The 22,465-nt window shown below is 40.4% G+C and overlaps 1 protein-coding gene across 3 annotated transcripts in view; it reads left to right on the top strand.

Moving 5' to 3' along the window:
- The window catches only part of LOC138975248 (transmembrane protease serine 9-like), an 85,684-nt gene that overhangs the window by 26,029 nt on the left and 37,190 nt on the right, over positions 1 to 22,465 (top strand). For all 3 annotated transcript variants that reach the window (XM_070347902.1, XM_070347901.1, XM_070347900.1), the window contains exons 4-14: positions 5,363 to 5,453; positions 7,249 to 7,352; positions 9,317 to 9,337; positions 12,145 to 12,316; positions 13,656 to 13,813; positions 14,618 to 14,755; positions 15,046 to 15,236; positions 16,441 to 16,618; positions 17,000 to 17,113; positions 17,282 to 17,453; positions 21,027 to 21,175. In XM_070347902.1, the coding sequence (XP_070204003.1) occupies positions 5,363 to 5,453; positions 7,249 to 7,352; positions 9,317 to 9,337; positions 12,145 to 12,316; positions 13,656 to 13,813; positions 14,618 to 14,755; positions 15,046 to 15,236; positions 16,441 to 16,618; positions 17,000 to 17,113; positions 17,282 to 17,453; positions 21,027 to 21,175 (1,488 nt within the window). The remainder of the gene's footprint in view (positions 1 to 5,362; positions 5,454 to 7,248; positions 7,353 to 9,316; positions 9,338 to 12,144; positions 12,317 to 13,655; positions 13,814 to 14,617; positions 14,756 to 15,045; positions 15,237 to 16,440; positions 16,619 to 16,999; positions 17,114 to 17,281; positions 17,454 to 21,026; positions 21,176 to 22,465) is intronic.

Raw genomic sequence — 22,465 nt, 5'->3', positions numbered from 1 at the left:
CTTCTGTGGATATAGCATGGCTAACATCTGCTTGGTTTGAAACGAGATAGTGATGTAAATCACTTGGCGTTGTTGGTTCTACTCTCTTTTTCTTTCCGTCTTTTTCTTTGAACAAATCTTCTATCTTCCTTTTTGGTTTTTTGGGCAGTCTCATTAATCCTTCTGTTTTAGCCTTAACTGCTATTAAGGCCATCTGCTCAAAATATTTTCTATTCTCTTCTAGTACATGCTGTTCTTCTTCTGTCCAAAATTCTGATGGTGTTGGCGCTGGTAGTGGGACATTACAAGCTTGTTCCATGTCAGGTAGAATTAAAGTTGTTGGCCACCTAGAATAATCTAACAATTCTTGATGAACATTTTGCGATTCAAGAAGCTATTTCTCTAATTCTGCAGAAATACTATCTTGCGACATTCACCTTGTTCAATTAAGCACTTTTTTTCACTGAAACACAAACACGTCTTCACAGAACAGCACCACAATACGAAATGGCGAGACAGGTCTGCCTGGTTGCTAACAACACAAACTAGATCGGGTTGTTATCAACACACAGTGGTGGGCGGAAGTGACGTGAATGGTTACTATCACATGATTTAATCTTGTCTTGCCATTGGAGGAATATAGAAGACAGGCTGGCTGTTTGTTTTTACCAGATCAATACGGTAGTTATGGCTTGCCGACGACGGGCAGATTGGAGTGGCCCAACTAGTTAATATTTCAATGGAAACTAAATTTAGCGTTGCACAGAGAGAAAGGGAGAATGTACGTTCTGGGTTACTGATTCCGACAGACCCGGCATTGGTTCAAAACAACCTTACTTTACTGTATTTTTTTTGTATGGATTTATGCAGTATTTTTCTGATTTTGTCGCATGTTTCATTTTAGTAAAAGTTTAGTCCAGAAGCCTATTTTGCGTTAATATTTAGGGTCTGTCGGAATCGGTGAGCCAGAACGTACATTCCCCCTTTCTCTACAGGGGTGCCATTCTAGAATGGTACCCTTGTTGCTGGTCCATTCTAGAATCGGCCGTGCGCAAGGTTGGAATTTGGGTCCAAGTTGGAATAGTCATTTCAGTTAGACTATCACACAGCCAAAGCCACAAATGTGGATTTTCTGTTTGTTTTTGTTTTTTTGTGTGTTTGGTTGGGGATTTTTTCGGGATTTTTACACTTTACTCAAAGACATCGTGAATTGGGATTGTGATGTTCTGAAAGTGATTACGATTTTGAGAGACACTCAGCACTGATCGCTACGAACGGAAATTTCCGGACTGACAGTGTTTTGCCGATCTCGCTTGTAACTTTTAATCTTATTCATATACATGAAGTTGGTCTTCTGAATTGTGAAGATAAAGTCTTTAGCTTTGTATCGATATATAATATGACTATATAGTTTGAGCGAGGGAAAGGCTTTTTTTTTTTTTTTTAACTAGCTTTAACGTTCTATCAGGCATGCGCCTCTTAAGAACGGTGCTGCTTTGACCACAAGACTCGCAGCCATAGCAAACCCCTCGTTATGAGCGCCGACCACAACGAAAGCAATTGGCTGCGGTGGGCCCCACGAAAATCGGCAAAGGCGAGGCTAGTTTCTGTAGAAAATCGTCTCTGTTTTCTCCAAAATGACATATCATCCCATAACTGGCGTTTGTATTTCGACATAAGGTCTTGTGGCATCTAATCATCGATTTCGTTCTTTCATTTGATTCATTTGTGAACGCTGAGCTTCGAGTATTTATGCTTTTCAGGGAAAATTTTTGAAAATTCTGACTTTCCACAGTTATTACGGAAAATCAAGCTTGTCAATCAAGATGCTGTGAATTGGAATGTCATTACTAATCATTAGTTGACCTCTGGCTCAAGTGGTGTCATCTTGCTACACGGTTGAATTGCAATTCGTCAATCTCTGCCGTCACTGGGCACTGAGAACGTCAGGAGCCTGTATTTTTTTCAAGGGCAATTAGAGGTTATTTGAAAGTATGACATGGTATAATGTTGTGATTTTGGAGAGAAAAATTAATTGACTGTCATTGCAATGAGGCTTGGTCAGAAATAAAGGGTATTCACTGATTTTAAGCTACAATTCAGTTGCTTGGAAATGACAGACCTCCAATCCATTTGTAAATCAAGTGAACTCTCTTGAATGATTGGTACTTCCTCTACAAATAAATGTGCACCAGGATATAATTCTTGGAACTTTGTTCTTTTGTGTAGTAGTAATGCAGGGTTGTAGGAGTTTGAAACGTGGGCATATCACAGTTTGGAAGGTAGGGATTCTGATAGATTAAATAAAAACTGTCAAACTTTTAGGCATGGAATTCCCCTTTGAGAGTATAATGTTGTGGTAGTACTACTACTATGAATCGCTTTCAATGTTTTCCCATAATATTATAAAACCAGACAAAAGTTGTTGTTGATTTCTGTTTTTGTTAATGTCAACTTTTTTTTAAACCTGTGACAACAGCTCTATAACTCACTCTGTCCTTCTGTTGGTCTGTCTGTCGGTTAGTCGGTCTGACCGTCTGTCTGTCTGTCTGTCAAAAAAATTGTCAAAAAACCGGACATTTCCGAGAGGGAGACAGCGCTGACATTGCAAGCGGCCGCAACCGGCTCTCATCACAAAAACAACTGCCCTGCAAACATTACCGCCCTGGTAGTCCCCCTTGCTATGGTCTGCCTTTGTTTATTGCGTACTCAGGAGTGTCAACTTTCTTGACATGACATGACATCGCAAGATCGCCAAAGGATTTTTTTCAGGGGTAGACAAATCAGCCCCATTTTATCAAAGGGAAGGTGCAGGTGGAGATAATTCAAGGGAAGACAACTCTGTCTTACCTACAAACATTACGGCCCCCTTTATTCACTCTCGCGATGCTTCACGCATGTACCATTCTAGAATGGCACCTCTGTACTTGCGCAGGGTTGGAATTCCAACCTGGACCCGGTCCATTCTAGAATGGTACCGGATTCTAACCTCGCGCAGAACATAATGCACCGCAGGCATGCCTTCGACAATCGATGTCAGTTTCAGATTGAGTTTTCAAACTACCAGGTGACTGGGTTGTGTTTTGATTGCTCTCTCTCTCTCTCTCTCTCTCTCTCTCTCGCTCTCTCTCTCTCGCTCTCTCTCTCTCTCTCTCTCTCTCTCTCTCTCTCTCTCTCTCTCTCTCTCTCTCTCTCTCTAAAAAGTAGTGAGTATCGTCCCTTGATCCCACTCGCGATACTCGTTGAACATGCCTTTGACCATGCAGTCGCTTCAGCCAGCGAAATATCTCGACTCCGCTCTTTAAATCCATGCAGAATGTGCGTATCGTATGAAGTATTCTTTATTTTCTCAATATTGACACATGTAGGCCTGTACCTATACGTGATATTGACTTTGACACCATAAAATATTTCAGTCGTATGTTGAAAAAAGTAGTCCATCTGTAAACTCTGAATATGCAGATGACCTCTATAAATTATTCAATTGTACTCTGAAATCAAAGACAATGACCAATGACAGTTGAGATCGAAACTCGGTTGTGATGGATAATTCATATGGTTGCGATGGATAATTCAGAATAATCACCTCCTCAGCTAACAGAGACAAAGAGGCAGGTCATGGGATAAACTCGTAGCATCGTCAGTCCACCGCTCGATGCAATGGCAGTGAAATTGACAAGAAGAGCGGGGTAGTAGTTGCGCTGAGAAGGATAGCACGCTTTTCTTTATCTCTATTCTTTTTATATTTAGTCAAGTTTTGACTAAATATTTTAACATCGAGGGGGAATCGAAACGAGGGTCGTGGTGTATGTGCGTGTGTCTGTGTGTGTGTGTGTGTGTGTGTGTGTGTGTGTGTAGAGCGATTCAGACTAAACTACTAGACCGATCTTTATGAAATTTGACATGAGAGTTCCTGGGTATGAAATCCCCATACATTTTTTTCATTTTTTTGATAAATGTCTTTGATGACGTCATATCCGGCTTTTCGTGAAAGTTGAGGCGGCACTGTCACGCCCTCATTTTTCAACCAAATTGGTTGAAATTTTGGTCAAGTAATCTTCGACAAAGCCCGGACTTCGGTATTGCATTTCAGCTTGGTGGCTTAAAAATTAATTAATGACTTTGGTCATTAAAAATCTGAAAATTGTAAAAAAAAAAAAAATTTTATAAAACGATCCAAATTTACGTTTATCTTATTCTCCATCATTTTCTGATTCCAAAAACATATAAATATGTTATATTCGGATTAAAAACAAGCTCTGAAAATTAAATATATAAAAATTATTATCAAAATTAAATTGTCCAAATCAATTTAAAAACACTTTCATCTTATTCCTTGTCGGTTCCTGATTCCAAAAACATATAGATATGATATGTTTGGATTAAAAACACGCTCAGAAAGTTAAAACAAAGAGAGGTACAGAAAAGCGTGCTATCCTTCTTAGCGCAACTACTACCCCGCTCTTCTTGTCAATTTCACTGCCTTTGCCATGAGCGGTGGCCTGACGATGCTACGAGTAAAATGGCATTGCGTTTCATTCTGTGAGTTCGACAGCTACTTGACTAAATATTGTATTTTCGCCTTACGCGACTTGTTAACTTTCTGAGCGTGTTTTTAATCCAAACATATCACATCTATATGTTTTTGGAATCAGGAACCCACAAGGAATAAGATGAAATTGTTTTAAAATCGATTTCGGACATTTTATTTTAAAATAAATTTTATATTTTTAATTTTCAGAGCTTGTTTTTAATCCAAATATAACATATTTATATGTTTTTGGAATCAGAAAATGATGAAGAATAGGATAAACGTAAATTTGGATCGTTTTAAAAACAATTTATTTTTTTACAATTTTCAGATCTTTAATGACCAAAGTCATTAATTAATTTTTAAGCCACCAAGCTGAAATGCAATACCGAAGTCCGGCCTTCGTCGAAGATTGCTGGGCCAAAATTTCGATCAATTGGATTGAAAAATGAGGGTGTGACAGTGCCGCCTCAACTTTTACAAAAAGCCGGATATGACGTCATCAAAGATATTTATCGAAAAAAAAGAAAAAAAACGTCCGGGGATATCATTCCCAGGAACTCTCATGTCAAATTTCATAAAGATCAGTCCAGTAGTTTGGTCTGAATCGCTCTACACACACACACACACACACACACACACACACACACAAACACAGACAGACAGACACACAGACAGACAGACAGACACACATACACACACACACACACACACACACACACATACACCACGACCCTCGTCTCGATTTTTACGTAAAAAACAGCCTTATATATTTCTTTTTTCTTATAAACGGGTTCAACCATATCAACAGGTTCATTACAATGATTGTTGTCCTTTTCAATTGATCAACAGTCTGGCCAAGCTCTTTTCAACTGAACACTTGCCACCGAGAGATGGTAAGGTGTGGACGGTTCCTTTTGGACATGGACGCTGATAAGTGCAAGTAAGTGACGACACAGACTCTTTCTAAACAGCAAACGTGTTTTTTTTTTCCCCTTTTCTCTTTCTAAGCGGTACAAAAAGTTGTGATACTAAACAGAGATGAAAAAGAGTTTGCTTGTGCGTTCGTGCATGTGTGCTTGCGTGAGTGTTTGCGTGAGTGCTTGCGTGTGTGCTTGCGTGTGTGCTTGCGTGTGTGCTTGCGTGAGTGCTTGCGTGAGTGCTTGCGTGAGTGCTTGCGTGTGTGCTTGCGTGTGCGCTTGCGTGAGTGCTTGCGTGTGTGCTTGCGTGTGTGCTTGCGTGAGTGCTTGCGTGTGTGCTTGCGTGAGTGCTTGCGTGTGTGCTTGCGTGTGTGCTTGCGTGAGTGCTTGCGTGAGTGCTTGCGTGTGTGCTTGCGTGTGTGCTTGCGTGAGTGATTGCGTGTGTGCTTGCGTGTGTGCTTGCGTGTGTGCTTGCGTCTTTGAACTGACAAGAAACGTTCTTGGAAGATGGAAAAGTGCTCCGAAACTATGCCAAATATTTAAATTAATTTTAAATAGCGAGCGTTTTGTTTAACCCAGCTCTCCTCTGTCAGGAGTCCAGACTTCCGTTCGCTATTATACTTTATATAGTTTCCATGGATACCCATTCATCAAAGCAGATTAAAAGCGATGGATTGAGGAAGCGAAACCTATAGTCTAGCAAACACATATACATTCCGTGCCATACAGGGCTAAAACGCGTTGCATTACATAAACAAACACACTGTTCGTTGGAGAATATCACCGTCTGAAAAGACTACTAAACACAGCATTTACATTTGAAAAAAATGGAACGCTCAAAAAGTAATTCTAAGACCTTCTTTGTGTGTGCTGTCATCTATTCAACTCCCAAAACGAACTCTGTAGATCTCGGCTCAATTTTAAATGTGTATGTCTACACTCAGGGGTGTAGGCCGAAAATTATGACTGGCGCAAAAACGAGTCACAATTAGAGTTACAGTCTAAAATGCCCTTTCAAAACACAGCAGTTTTCTATTTGAGTAATTGCAACAGCACTCAAACGTTCATTTTTAAGATATTCCTGCTGCGTGATCACATAATTACAACCCCAAACCTGGACTGTATAGCTCCTGGGGAGTTTAAAACCGTTTTTTTGTGTGCTAGACATTATCACTTTAAAGACATGTTTTCTGTGTAAATGAAAAAAAAGTACTGGAGATAGAACACAGCCCTGTGTGGCCCCTGTGTATAAAACAATTTTGTCTGATAGCACAGATTGACCGAACAATCGAGTACTGAGGCTATCATGTCGTTGTTGATCGCATAGGAACTCCCTCATCCAGAAAATCAAATTACTATTCACGTCGAACTGGACTAACCTCAGGGCTGTATTGCAATGAAAGCTGATGAAAAGTCCACAAATAGAACTCTGACAGTGTCCCCCGCTGTGTCTAAATGACTGACAATGAGGTTAATAAGCGTGAGTAGCATCTTCAACCCCTCTCTTTGCTCTGTAGGCGAACTACACAAAACTGAATGTACCCTGTTAAATGAATTCTGTCTCATAGTTTCCGCATGTAAAGATTTTTGATAATGAAGAACAGGCATCAGCAGGTTTGAGCCAACACTGTTTTAGTTCTAACTGAAGCCTTCAAAAAACGTATGGGGAAAAATAGGTTTGAAACTTCGTCTAGCGTAAGACAGATATGTTCCCTCGATGAGGATCAGTAAGACCGAATACTGGTCCCGTTGCAAACATTCCAAGCAATTTTGAACTCGGATGTGTGTAACATATATATATATATTATTTTGTTTTAGCAAACTAGAAGCTTTCAAGTCGTGCATGGAACAAAGAACCACAACCTGCAACGACCGTCAGCTTGTGGACAGACTTCTTCAGGTGGAACTGACCGACTACCAGTGTAAGTGTACTTCATTGTTTGTTGTACAGCTTACTTTGTACGACTATTTTAGAGAGAGAGAGAGAGAGAGAGAGAGAGAGAGAGAGAGAGAGAGAGAGAGAGAAATGTATGGAGAGAGAAAGAGAGCGTTAATAGTGTGTGTGTGTGTGTGTGTGTGTGTGTGTGTGTGTGTGTGTGTGTTTGTGTGTGGGGGAGGGGAGTGGGGGGGGTGTCTGTGTGTGTGTGTGTCTGTCTGTCTCTGTCTGTATGAATGTGTGACTGGCAAGCTTTTATTGGGTATTTTGTTTGCTATAACTGTTGGCATTGAAATGCGTTAGTTTTTTAACTGAATGCTCGATGGTACTGCGTTCAGGTAGATGTTTAGTTCAAAAACCACTATCAGCCGTTTTGGTAATACTGCTTGGAAAGTGGTAAACAAGTCGAGTGCAGCGATATTAAAATAGTTAAACAACCTGTAGACAACCCAGCACATATAGTTAATGTAGATATAATTGATGATGAATTGAATGTGTTTAAAAGCAAACCCAAGTTAATTAAGTTATATTTAAAGAAAAAACGGAATTATAGCATTGAAAAATCTCATGCAATCGATTTTTGGAAAAGAAAACTAGATTTTGTTTTTGTCGAACAGACGTGGTTGTTGCCACGACAGGTGACAAAAGAAGTGCGCCTGCGTGTGTTGCAATGGAAAATTTGTCACAATTTATATCCCACCAATATTTTATTACATAAAATGAAAGTAAGTCAAACAAAAAACTGTAACGAGTGCCCACATATTTTGGATGTCATGGAACACTTTTTCTATGAGTGTCCCCGAATTAAAAGGTTTTGGACTTATATTGAAAAAATGTTGAATAGTCTGACAGGTCGGGCTTTCTTATTGTCTATTACAGATGTATTATTCGGAATCGAAAAATGTCAGGAATCAGCGTTAATTAACCATGTTTATTTTTATTGATAGCAAAAATGTGCATTAGCAAAGTTAAGAAAACTAAATCGCATATTCCATTGGAAATTGTATTTCAACAAGAACTTGCGCTACGAAAGGTGTATCCCCATTGTCCTTAGCTAGATTGCTGTTGAATTAAAAAGTAATTTAATGGAAATGTAACCTGTAATGCAAAAGAAAACAACATTAAAATTTCATTGAAGAAAAAAAAAAAAAAAAGACCAATGAAGAAGGATATGCTCACCGCCCAAAAAGAAAGAAAAAAAAAGAAAAAAAAAAGAAGAAAAAAAGACGAAAGAGGCAAAAAAGATGGGTTGAAGCAACCTTGCATGCAACTGAGGTAAAAAAAAAAACACAAAAAAACCTGTCGGCCTGGAACTGAAAGATCAACACTCGGGGTCTGTCGTCGCCGAGAAAAATAAGGCTTGGCTAACCGGAACCCGGGTGGCGCTGGTCTCCTCAAAAAATGCAGTCATCCGATTGCTTTTTGTTAATTTTAAGCACTTTTTCAGAAGTAAACATGACATATCTAGATATGTATTGATTAAGAAATGATAAATAATACAATGCAATCAATTTTGAATATGTTATCACATTTTTTATTTTCATTTGAGTTTTTAAAATATTACTGAAAAATGATAAACATTGTTTCAAGCTTCCAAGCTAGTGTGCAATCCAAAAGTCCAGACCGGGTCAAATATCTTTTGACCAAAACTTCAATAAATTTGATTATAAAGTGAGGTCGTGACAATGGCGCCTCAACTTTTCTTAATACCCCAGATATGCAGACGTCATCAAAGGCATTTATAAAATAAAACAGGAAGGAAAAAACATCTGTTTGGGATATTATCTGGAAGAAATTAAATGTAAAGTTTCATAAAGATCTGCCCAGCACTTCTGCAGGGATCGCTCTACTCACACACACGCACGCACCCTCGTCTCAATTACCAGTCGTGTCTGTAAACACTCCGTCAAACCATGACTAAACAAAAAGTTATTTATATTTTGTTTACAGATGATGGAACATGTATTGTGGGTGAGTAGATCTCTCTCTATCTCTTTCTCTGTCTCTCTCAAATAAAGGACGTTCGTTCTCTTTCTGTCTTTCTCTTTTTCTGTGTGTCTGTGTGTCTGTGTGTCTGTCTGTCTGTCTGTCTGTCTGTCTGTCTGTCTGTCTGAAGAGCCCACAACGTTCAACATTTAACACATACTCACGCGAAGTCAATCACCCATATTCGACTGAACACGCAAATAGATATTTATGACCCTCCACCACAGATTGAGTCGCATGTCACCTTTCCATGATTTTTTATATTTTTACATTTTCTTAAAGAGTTTGTTATGCTCTATCCAGTGGTAAAACCCGTTTTAGAAAAGAGCAAACAATTTTCTAGTTATAAGCCTGGGACTAAGGTGACCCTCACACTGATGCCTGACAACCCCGGGACGTATATATTTGGCCTAGCGCAGAACCGCGCAAGGTGACATCCGACTCATTTCGTGGTGGAGGGTCACATTTATGTAGATCAGCTCGTCAGTTTCTGTTAAGATCAGTCACGGCTCGTTGTCAATACGAATCGACCATTTCAGTTCGTTGTATTGTCCTGCAGCTAACTCAAAAAGATGTCAGAAGCTCAAAATTCTGCAGCCCAGTAACTGTTATAGTGGGCCCTTAGCTAACTGCGGTGCATTAATCCATGCAGTACTTGTATCATCTAATCCTGCGAGAAGTAAATACGTACAAAGCAATCCTGTACGTTACTGCTGGGGTGTAGTGTTTTTGAACATAAATTCATGAACAAATATACAAGCTTTTTCTCGTGGCACGCACGGTGATTTTAAATGACTCGAAAATCAGTGCTGTTATTGCAGTTATTTTGCAGGAGAAAGTCCCTGTGGTTAAAACTAAATGTGCGGCAAATCAGGTGTTAACCCTGAGGCTGGTTGTCACGACATATGTCGCGCTACTTTAGTATACTGTCACCTGGTTGTCACGACATATGTCGCGCTACTGGCTCAGTCTGTTTGGTCGGTTCCGATTACCTCCCATGGATGCGAAAACCTATATGACTGTTTTTTGTTATTTTTCTCTCTGTTAATTCACCAGTGGCTATGTAACATGTGTTACAGAATTGCACCAGTGTAAGGGTTAAAGCAGTATCTTTTTCGGGAATATATTGGGGCCCCATTTTGTGACAAATATCCCTATATCAACCTGAATACGTTTAACTTCTATGTGCATTGTTGTTGTTTACTACTTAAGTGCGTGTTCGTCAATCAAAAAGATAATCAAGAACACTTTTGAAGGCAGGGGTTCTTAACCGTAATGTACGTCACCGGTTATATCATGTGAAATGGAATGTCACCTAATGCCACTACTTTTGACATGTTTTTCGCCCACGGCAGTATAGCACGAGACAAATAAAAGCAGGACCTTCGGGTGACTTCTGTCGAAAGCCATTTAGCTCAAAGCAGGTCCTCGCGCGAGAAACATTTATGACTACAGTAAGAACTGCATTTCAAACTCGAGTACAACATCCATTTATTACGGCCCTAACTTAATAGCTGCATCAAAACGTGGATTAAAACAATCTACGACTTGCAGGTCTTTGAAATTGATGAAGATCAGCCTCCTTTGATAATTAAGAACTTTGTTGTTTCGCCTTTTCCCAAGTCAAGCGTAACACATTGTGGGAGAGCACACACATGTCACCCCCATAGCAAGGAAAGAACAACGGACGTTTTGAAACCCTTCATAAGATTGTTGACTTACATACAAAAAATAATGACTTCGCATGCATACAGTTTAACGACTAAAAACACTATTGGAATGTGTCGATAACCAGTCATACGTGACCGCAGTGTGTTATAAAGAAGCACTCAGCAATATTCGCTGTCTCTGGAAAACAGAGTGGACGTTCCTTTTGTATCCATGTGTGTTTATATGACCAGCAAACGTATGCAAGTGGTCATACTCGAATTAAACTTTTGCAGTACATGTACTTGCATCAATTATTTGTCTATACGCATGCAATGCCATGAACTGTTTTTGTTTTATCTGATTTAAAACTCTTTCCTGAACATTACATAACATGTTTTTATAGTGTATATATTTGTGTAATGAAAACAATAACATTTATCAGTTTTTCTTGTCTGATGTTTTTGGTTGTTGTTGATATTTTTTACTTTTTTATGAATAAAAAGTTTTAATTGAAACAAAAAAGCAATATGTTCATAACAATTTTAATCCGTTCAAAACGTGTATTTTAACTCTCAAAGAACATACAGGAAATAGCTGTTAAGTTAATAAAACAGTAACTGGTTAATGATACATACACATATACAACCACACAGTCATACACTGAGCCACTTACACAACGTACAGTTTAAAAAGGGTTTATCAGCACAAGATAAACTTATCTTGATGGAATGATTTCGTCATATTATCATTCATTCGCTTGTGGCTTCCTGACAAGCGGCCGAACATTCCATCAAGATAAGTTTTTGTCTGTGCATTTAAAAGACCGTTGGGTCGATATATTTCTGACTGTAACGTATTGTTTTGTCAATAACAAACGTTCCAACAACTTACCTTTCTTGTTTTTTTTATTCTGAATTTTTGAACTTTGGCAGTCTCTTTGTTTTTGGATTTATTTGTGTCAGCATAGGACTTATTCCTGCCCAGTGCGCTCAGTTTCAATCTTTTAGGTCGACAATTTGACTGAACATGTGCATATCGTTTAATATGCCATCCGCGACTGGGGGGGGGGGGGGGGTACCTTGTAATTACTGCACCAAATTTAACTGTAACCCCTCATCTCACTTCCATGATAATCTTGACAGGAGGCATTCCCTGTGGAGTGGTCAGATCTCGTCGGAGGATTGCGGGAGGAAGACCGACAGCGCCCAACCAGTTTCCATGGGTTGCCATGCTAATGCACAACAACGGATTTAGGAGCAGTGCTACCATCATTGACCCTTTGCACGTCATCACAACTGCCTTTCGTGTTCAGGAGTAAGCTTTGTGTTGTTGTTTTTCTTTTTTTTAAATGTCTGATGTCTATTGCCTTGCTGGAATTATATACACCTGCTTTTTGTTTTAATCCCCGGGGTGCGTATTGTCATCGGTTTGATTTGTATCAAACAAGGACATAGGTCGAACATTATTAACGTGAATCAGAAGAAGATTTGCTCCCCGAAGATCGACTCACAAAGCCGGTCTTCCAACAAGGCATCCGACATCCACTTTGTTATCATGTTTTTAGTGTTCTATAAAGAAAAATATCAGTTGAAGGAAGCCATACTTTGGGGTTCTTTTTATGCTAAATGCGTAGATTCGAGGGGTACTCTCTTTCATTTTGTCAGATGCAGCTGCACTTGTCACATATCACTAACAATTCTCATGATGAATGAGGCACTCCATCAGCGTTTTGAGAGGCTAACGGAGTTCTGTGTAAACCTACTTAAAGCAGTCACCCTACGGGAGAGAGCTGGTTGAAAAACAGAACAAAAAATATTAACTATCCATTTGTATGCTCATGCCACAACCTTCGTAAAGACAATACTCTCTCTCTCTCTCTCTCTCTCTCTCTCTCTCTCTCTCTCTCTCTCTCTCTCTCTCTCTCTCTCTCTCTCTCTCTCTCTCTCTCTCTCTCTCTCTCTCTCTCTCTCTCTCTCTCTCTCTAACTCTCTCTCTGTGTAATAGCGTTGTGTTTGACTGTGAACGGGCTTACTGTTTTTGAAGTTGTTTTGACTATTGGTGATTGGACAACATTTTTGTATGTTGGAAACATGGGTTGGGCAAAAAAAAAAAAAAAATAGGTGTGGTTACGGTAACATAGCCCAAAAAAATAGGGTAGGTAGGTAGGCAATCACTTTTTTTTTTAAAACTTTTTTTTCTAATGTGTACAAATTAAACCTACTTGACAGGGAAATAAGTGTGCGACTCGGGCGCTTTCGCTTTCATTGCGTTTTTTGCACTCGTTTTTTTTAATGTTGTGACAAATGTAATAAAAAGTTATAGGATCGGCCCCTAAAAATAGGGTAGGTCGGGTTACCGTAACCACACCTATTTTTTTTTTAGGCCTTGGGGAGAAAAGAAGGGAAGTAAACCTGGATAAAAACCTGACAGATATATCGATTGATTGATTGACTGATTTTACCCCTTCCCAGTTTCATATATAAATTTAAATTTAGTGTATTACTGAATTATACATTAGGGTAGGTCTGATTGGTGTAAGGCTGGCAAATATAAACCAGGCGGATAGGTAAGCAAAAGGGATGAAGCGTTTTTCAAATTCCAAACCTAAGGATAAGCTTAGAAATAACGATTTGCCTTATTTGTTTCTCTTCAGCGTTTCCGTTGACGGAACATTCCTGAACACAACTGACTTAGAAGTGATCGCCGGAAAGCATTGGACCTCAACATCCACTCGTTATGCTGGCGAGCAGCGCGTCCGTGTGGCCAGTGGCATGATGCACGAAAGATACAACATGACCCCAGGAGTCTTTGGTAAGCACTGTCTCAGGCTCTGATTTTACAAGACAGTTCTCATGCGATGTCTACGGCAAAGAGTCAAATATCACTAAAGTGAACAAGAATATAGCCGTAAAAAGAGGTGTGTGTGTGTGTGTGTGTGTGTGTGTGTGTGTGTGTGTGTGTGTGTGTGTGTGTGTGTGTGTGTGTGTGTGTGTGTGTGTGTGTGTGTGTGTGTGTGTGTAGCGTGTTTCCCGGAACAATATTGGACAGATCTGCATACAACGTTCCACGTGAATTCCTGCAGATGATATTCCCACCATTTTTTGTATGTTTTCGATAAACGCCTTTCATGACACGGCACTAACGCGAGCTCATTTTTCAATCGCATTGATTTAGTTTCGTTCAAACAATCTTTCACCCAATTCATACTGCGGGATTGCCTTTTAGTTCTGAAGCTAATAACTTTCTTCATAAATGTGATGAGAATCGAATTTTCAATAAACGTTTCATAATCATCTGTTTAGTCGTTTATGGGCATCGCTAAACGCACACACACATACCCACACACACACCCACACACACACACACACACACTCACACACACACACACACACACACACACACACACAGACACACACACAGAGTCAGACAGACACACGCACACATACACACCAAGCACACACTCACATACACACACGCGCTCACATACACCCTCGGCTCCTTAATTCTCACTCTAAAGTCTACCACAAAACAAAGTAAGATATTGACTGAATGTATATAAAAATGCACACAAACGTTAATAAAGAGTGGTGTTTACTTTGTTCTGACATACTTCAGCATCCAATAATATCGCTGTGCTGCGCCTGGAGCGCCCCCTCGTGTTCAACAGCCTTGTGTCAGCACTGTGTCTGCCTGAGCCATCATCTATTGTTCCGGATGAGTGTATCTTAGCTGCCTGGGGAAAGGATTGTAACGGTAAGTCGAGTAAGTCGAGTAAGTTGCTGTCGTTAGGTCACGCGTGTCCTTTTACTGACATACACAAAGATACAGATCGGAGTGTCCACATTAGTCGCTTCTGCTTACGCTTGATTGTGGACAGTTAAAATTGCACAGATCGTAGCCTACATGTATACAAGCCCCTTTTGAAATATAAGGTCCTGAAATAATGTTCACATGTTTGCACATTGTTCATATTTCAGTTGTTACTGCATTTACTGTGTTTGCATGAACTGACAAGATCATTTTGTGTTTTACTGTTTCTCCAGGCACCTCTGAATCAGAATTTGGCAGTCTTCCAAATCAGTTGCAGTTCATAACTGCATCAGCATTTAACCAAACGCAGTGCCTAGCTCTGAGGAACCAGATACCTGAAAGTTATAGATCTGGGCTAGATACACTGTCACCAAACTCCATGTGCACTGCTAACATGACACATGATGGAGAAGGAGTTTGCAAGGTGAGCAGAAAGCGATGAGACCAGAAAATAGAACATTGTCTTTCCTTTAAGTATTATTAAAAGCTAGCAGACAGAGATGTTCACTGTTACCGATTATGTTTGTCTCTTTTTTGAAAATAATGCACGTATTCCAGAATATATAACTTTACCTTGATTAAACATCACTGCTAGCGACATTAACTATAACAAGCAGAGTTGAAAAGTTCATAGCTCTTAGTGTTGATTTTTGAAGAAATAATGTAAAGCTGTGTGCAATGTGATGCGTGTGTTTTGTTGAATGTTAGCTGGAACTATGAATGTCTACAAAACGACATATCAACTACTTATTTGTCATGTCAAATAGATGAGAGAGCGCGCTATTTTAGATCTGAAATACAAAATGAAATAAGCGCTTTGTATGCATACAGCATTTCCAAAAGAATAAGTAATGTTATGCCCATGACCTTATTATTCTGATCATGTTCCGACTTAACTCTTCTATGCCCAATTATTTAGTAAAATAAATTCTGCGAATGGAACTCAATATGATAGCCATGTGCCACGTCCTGAAATATAAAATACACTAAACATACGAGTTGTGTTACGTGTCTTTATGTAAGCAAGGGAGACTATCACAAGTGAAAGGTATGCGGAACCGATCTTCTGGCACGTGAGAGAATAACCGAGTAGAGTCTGCACAAAGTTGTCTCTGGGAAATAAATCCCTCGCCGAACTTGGGGATCGAACCCACGCCGATAGAGACACATGGTTTTGAAGCCATCGCCACTACCGACTGACCTATTTTCCCGCCCCATAGAGCTACTTAGTTCTGGGATTGAATAGATGACAACATACACGATGAACGCCTTAAAAGTATTGTGTTTGTGTTCTATTTTTCAAATCTTGATGCTGTGTTTGGTAATCAGTCGAAACCGTGTATACTCACTAATGGAGCACGGATTGTGCATTTGCATGCTTGATTACAGTTTCGACTTCGTGAATCCAATAGTTTTGATTTGCTTTGACGAACACATACCATCAGGACTAAATCAAATATGATGACTAACGGAAGTTGGGAATCCTGACAAAGGAGAGTGGAAGATGAAAACGGCTCGCTCTTTTATATACATTTTAATAAACAGCAAAGTGATGAAGCATTTTTGAGTTCATGATTAATTATTACTCCCTAAGGTGTTGTATCTTCCATTTTTGTCTTTTTTTCCAGAGGGACGGAGGAAGTCCAGTATTCTGCCAAAAGCCAGGAAGCAGTTCTTACCAGTTACTTGGGATCATTAGCTGGTTCTTCACAAATAATGGCAATACTAATCCGCGAGCTGTTCCTTCAGTTTCCGTTTTTATACCACCGTATCTGCCCTGGATTGAAGCAACAAAAAATACGCTCAGTAATGTATATTTTTCAAGTCTGATGCATTTTCTATTGATCTCTTATCTTGTGTTTTCTTGTTTGTATTTTGATCCGTTGTTGCGTTCTTTCTTTCAATGTTTTGTCGTACAAAATCGAACACTAGACCTTTGATTCTTTAATTGTCCAAGAAACTTGCTCAGAAGAAGAAAGCGAGTTTTATCATTTTGATTTAGAAGAATGTCCCATAATGTCGTAAAAGGGTTGGGGTCTTAAATTGCCTCGCTTGTGTCTTCTGAGCGACATTCTTGGACAAGTCGATATTCGGTAGTGTGGTCATGTCATGGTCAATAAACAACATTTATTGTGTTTTCGATTTTCACAACACAAATTGATAATTGTTTTGTTTTGGATGTTTCAGACACCAGCAAGTGTGCAAATCTTCCATGCCATAATGGTGGCACTTGTTCTGACAATGGCGACTCGTTCTATTGCAGATGTCGGGAGGGTTTTTCGGGAACCTCCTGCCAACTCAGTGAGTACCTTTTCGCTAGTTCTGTTTCTTATGTGCAAAGCATTGTTTTGAGAAAACAGCACGCCACGTGTTCACACTAAAGCCAGCAACAATCTATCATACTTTTCGAACTCTAAGTTGTACCGTAACTCTTCATCTTACCCCCGACTCATCTTGACTATCTTCAAGGAGGCATTCCCTGTGGAGTGGTCCCATCTCGTCTCAGGATCGTGGGAGGAAGGCCGACAGCGCCCAACCAGTTCCCCTGGGTGGCCATGCTGGTGCGCAATGGCAGGTTTGGATGTGGTGCTGGTATCATTGACCCCTTACACGTCATCACCGCTGCCCACTGTGTTGACCAGTAAGTTCAATAGTACGTGTGAGTTAAGTCTGCAATGCTGACTGTTAGCAAATGATAACAGATATATCGAGAAAATGAGAGGCTCATGCTGATATCATTTTTGAGTTAATGAATATGATGTCACTGTCGGCAGAGCCTCGAGTGACGTCATCATATTTATTGAACCTGCGAGATACCACGCAATACCACGCGATACAATGGATGAACGGAGGTATAGGCTAACTTATACATATCCTATGACCTTACTTCTTACTGTTATGCTAGTGAGTAAACACTATAATACGTTTGATGAGTTGTTGACAGACCAGCTTTTTTGTCGGTCCGAGGGGGAGCATATCGTCTTTTGTTTCATATTTATTGACCAATGCCGAAGGCCGCGGTCAATAAATATGAAACAAAAGTCGATATGCCCCCCGAGGACCGACAAAAAAGCTGATCTGATAACAAACCACCAAACATCGTTTTTGTCATCATTTTGGTTGTGAGAAAATAAGTGCACAATCAACCCAGGGAGCCATGCTTTGAAACACGAGTTCCGTGCGGATAACCACACGAGTTCCGTTTGGATAACCACTGGCAATCAAAGCTGGCGTGTGAAAGCAACTTTCTGTGTTTTTGAGTTCATAAAATGTTGGGATGAATATGTCAGGTTTGAGGATGCACGGTTCTGTAGGTTCATCTCGGTATTCCACTCCCTCGGCTTTCAGTTGTGAATAGTAAGCTTAGTGGTCGAATGTGGAAGCTATGTTAGGTCAAAGGTCACAGAAGATTTGCGTTGTGCAGCGAAGGAAAGAATCGCGATCTTGTTTCCGACTCAGTACCTCTTTGTTTTTCATTAGACCTGTCATTCTGCTTGCTCGGCTTTGTGAGATGTTTGCATATCGTGTTGCTATTTTCTTTGTTTTCATTATTGTTTCTTAGTTGCGCTTCGTTTTATATCGATATAACGTCTTGTGCACGGGTCAAAATTTGTGTGTCAGGGGTCGTTTTACTTGAACTTGACGTTCGTGTTTCTCCGAACGTCTGTGTATCGAAACACAGATACACGCACTCCACGACTCTGTAAGAAGACAAAACATATCGCTAGGTTTCATTTGTTTTTGATGAATGTATGACCTTTCATGAAGTAGTTTTGTTTTTTGTTTACTTTTGCCAGTTTGCCAGTTCGTTTTTGGAACTTTGCAAAGCAGTGTCGTGTCGTCTGTTTAGGTCTGGGGAAACACCAATGAAAAGAGCCGAAGAATCCCCGAGCGTTTCTCGGGGTTTGCTTTTGATTATCCATGTTTATCCCATGACCTGCCTCTTTGTCTCTGTTAGCCGAAGAGGTGATTATTCTGGATAATCCATCACAACCATATGGATAACCCATCACAACCGAGTTTCGATCTCAACTGTCATTGGTCATTGTCTTTGATTTCAGAGTACAATTGAATAATTTATAGAGGTCATCTGCATATTCAGAGTTCACAGATGGACTACTTTTTTCAACATACGACTGAAATATTATGTGGTGTCAAAGTCAATATCACGTATAGATACAGGCCTACATGCGTCAATATTGAGAAAATAAAGAATACTTCAAACGATACGCACATTCTGCATGGATTTAAAGAGCGGAGTCGAGATATTTCGCTGGCTGAAGCGACTGCATGGTCAAAGGCATGTTCAACGAGTATCGCGAGTGGGATCAAGGGACGATACTCCCTAATGAGAGAGAGAGCAATCAAAACACAACCCAGTCACCTGGTAGTTCGAAAACTCAATCTGAAACTGACATCGATTGTCGAAGGCATGCCTGCGGTGCATAACTCTGGAAAAGTTGTCGTAGCTGGGAACCCGTTTGGTCATTTGCTTTGGCTTTAAGTGTATTGCTTCGATTGCTAGTTGAATCTGCTTGCAACCGTGCTGTTCAAGACTGTTCGAACTGTCGTCTGCTAGACGGGCTTGTGTGAATCCGAGTCGAGTCAACTGCGGGGTTCAGCGACAAATGAGGGAGTGGCATCAAAATGAAAAGAAGAAGACGAAAATAAGTTGGAGATGCAGTTAAGATATATGGGGAAGAGAAGAGGATGTGAGGTGTTAGATGTATCCAACCTTAGGTGTTCAAACTCAAGACCGGGACAAAGTAGAAAGCGATGTACCGCGACCGACTCTCAGTGCCGACATACAACTTCCAAGCTTTATTGCTTAACGTCTACAACAGGCGAAGTATTGAAGCTTTGGCTCACAAAAACCCGACGATTGAATATGTAAGTGATCCACGTGTGAAAACCGAAACAGAACAGCGCGATGACAGCCAACATTTCTATCCCCGACTGACAAACAGTAACACTGCATGCGAACTGACTTGGGTCAACGATCAAACTGCGGAGGCTTTTGGCAAGCTGAAAACAGGCACGGGCAGGTTTTAGTGGAAAAAGTAAGTGTTTTTAATGAAAACGTCGGAGTAATGGGATAAATAGCTTACACACCTCGTCCTGAATATCTTGCATATTTTCCCTCGGGTCGATTTTCAGGTATTACCTCGCAAAAGGCTCGGTAATACCTGAAAATCGACCCTCGGGAAAATATGCAAGATAATCAGAACTCGGAGTGTGTAACCTATATAACCTGCTTCCTGCAACTATAGTAACAGGGGAATTATTGCCTGGGGAACATGAGATTTATTTCCCAGGGAACATGAGATTTATTTCCCAGGTGCTTGTGAATGAAAACTCGTGAAAATGATGACAAAGCCTGATATTTCACAGTAGACAAAACTTTTGATCTTTGTCTCGAGCAATATTTTTTGCGCAGCTGCAATAACAGGGAAAAGAAGCCAACTAATGAAGACTCTGAAACGTATAATGAAACAATGACGTATGACTCAGTGTCGAATGGGAGACAGTTTAAATTTACCTAATGACGAAGAGGCATTTCCGACTGTGACCCCTCTCGGTTCACAATCTGGTGATGTGGGCTTGGTCAATAAAGATGAAACAGAAGACGATAAGCTCCCATCAGACCAACAACGAAGCTGGTCTGTGAAGAAGCCCCCACGCGTCTTATAGTAGGCTACTAGTCTTGTGATGACCATTTTGCCGTCTTAATCTATTTGTACGTTTTGAAGACATTCCAAAGCAAAACTCACCTCAAATGAGTCATGGGGTATACATACGTTACACCTCCGATTAATTCATGGAAGCCATGGAATCGCGTACGTGGTTTCACTTCTCCACAAGATGAATGGACATGCCGAGACCACTGTCGAGACGAGATACCACGCGATACCATGAATGAATGGAAGTGTAACTTATACGTAGCGGCTCTTAGCGAGGTGAGCGCTCCAGAGAGAGAGAGAGACAGAGCCAGAGATAGAGAGAGCTTCAGTTTCCTGGGTTGCTTTCTCTTCTGCCTAGCTGTCCCAGAAGTGACAATCTTATTGCCGACAGACACTCAGACAAGTGAAAAATAGAAATAAAGACCAAAGCAGTATGAACTATGATGTTGAAAACTGTAAAAAATAAAGATAAATAAAAAACTAAAAAAAACCTACTGGAATTGATGCTCTCATTGCATGGTTTGTGCCCTCAGTCTTCCCAGGTTTGGCGAGTTCCTCAACACGACGGGGATTGAAGTGATCGCCGGGAAGCATATGACCGGGACATCCAGTCGCTACACGGGGGAACAGCGTGTCAATGTGTCGGGCGGAATGCTCTATCCTGATTACTCTAGCTATCTCGGTAAAATGAAATACTGTTTCTCTTCTTAGTGTGCTTCTTTCAGTCTTTGTTTGTCTGTTTGTCTTCCTGCCCGTCCGTCCGATTATAGCGTTGTCACCGTCAGTCAGTCTGTCTGCCTGTCTGTCTATCTACCTGCCTGTCTGCCTGCCTGTCTGGCTGTCTGTGTGTCTGTGTCGCTTTGTCCGTTCGTCCGTCAGTCCGTCCGCCTGTCTGTGTCCATATATCGATTTCAGTCTTCAAGTTTGGATGTTGTGGAAGAGTTACATTTCCTTATGTTTGTATTTATAACACTGAGTCATGCTACACGTGACATTTGAGCTTTTACGTTGATTTTGTAGTTTTATCGAGAGCGTTCTGTAAGATACATCTCTCAAACATGTATACAAAAAGGAAGACAGTTCTTAGCTTTGAGTTGCTGCAAGCTTTTTTAACAGTACAATTGGCATGCCTTATAAGAGTTATTCCCCCTAAATCAGGAGAGAATAGAAAGGTCATCTGAGGGTATCATCTATGGAACGCCAAATAGGCCATGTCCCCGCGGAATTCCGCCCGGAATTCCGCCCGGAATTCCGCGCGGACTTTCGAACTATTCTCGTCGTTGATTGGTCAGGAATTCTGCGCGGACTTTCAATGTCCTCGCGCAATTCCGGCCGGAATTCCGCCCGGAAATCCGCCCGGACTTTCTATCTATTCTCTACTCACTAAAAACATGGAATGGGAATTTACCGGACACTCATATGTAATTGCTTTGAAATCAAGGACGATCACTCAAATTCTTCAACACGCAGGATTACAAATAGCAATGGATGTTGCGCTGTTAATGGTGCAAGACGCGAATGCGATCATTGCCAAGACCCATGTATCATAGGTGCTTGAAGAATACATTTTCTTTCAGGCAGAATGTTAATTAAACAGAATAATACAGATTTTAGACAGATCTGTACACAACTTTCCTCACTATAATGGGCATCTACTTCTTTAGATACGTACTGAAATCAGCAAAGTCCTGCTTCCTTTGCAGACATGAATTTGGTTTTTGTTGTTGTTGTTGTATTGTTGTTGTTGTTGTTGTTGTCAGTGATGTATTTTCTGGTTTAGTTTTGGCTGGTATAACATTTTATTCAAGTAAGAGTATGTATATTTGTCATTCGACGTACACGCCTTGTCAGACCTATTTTGACTTAAAAGAGCGTAAAAGAAGGACTGTTGTTATGTATGTGCGGCATCCTTTTTAAATAGAACTGAAAAGAGGTGTAAAACGAAAGAAATGACTCATTTTATGCGCCATCC

This window comes from Littorina saxatilis, linkage group LG9 (genome assembly GCF_037325665.1).
Source record: "Littorina saxatilis isolate snail1 linkage group LG9, US_GU_Lsax_2.0, whole genome shotgun sequence".
NCBI classification, from domain to species: Eukaryota; Metazoa; Mollusca; class Gastropoda; order Littorinimorpha; family Littorinidae; genus Littorina; species Littorina saxatilis.
The sequence above is the reverse complement of the archived record's forward strand: the minus strand, read 5'-3'. Positions and strand labels throughout refer to the sequence as shown.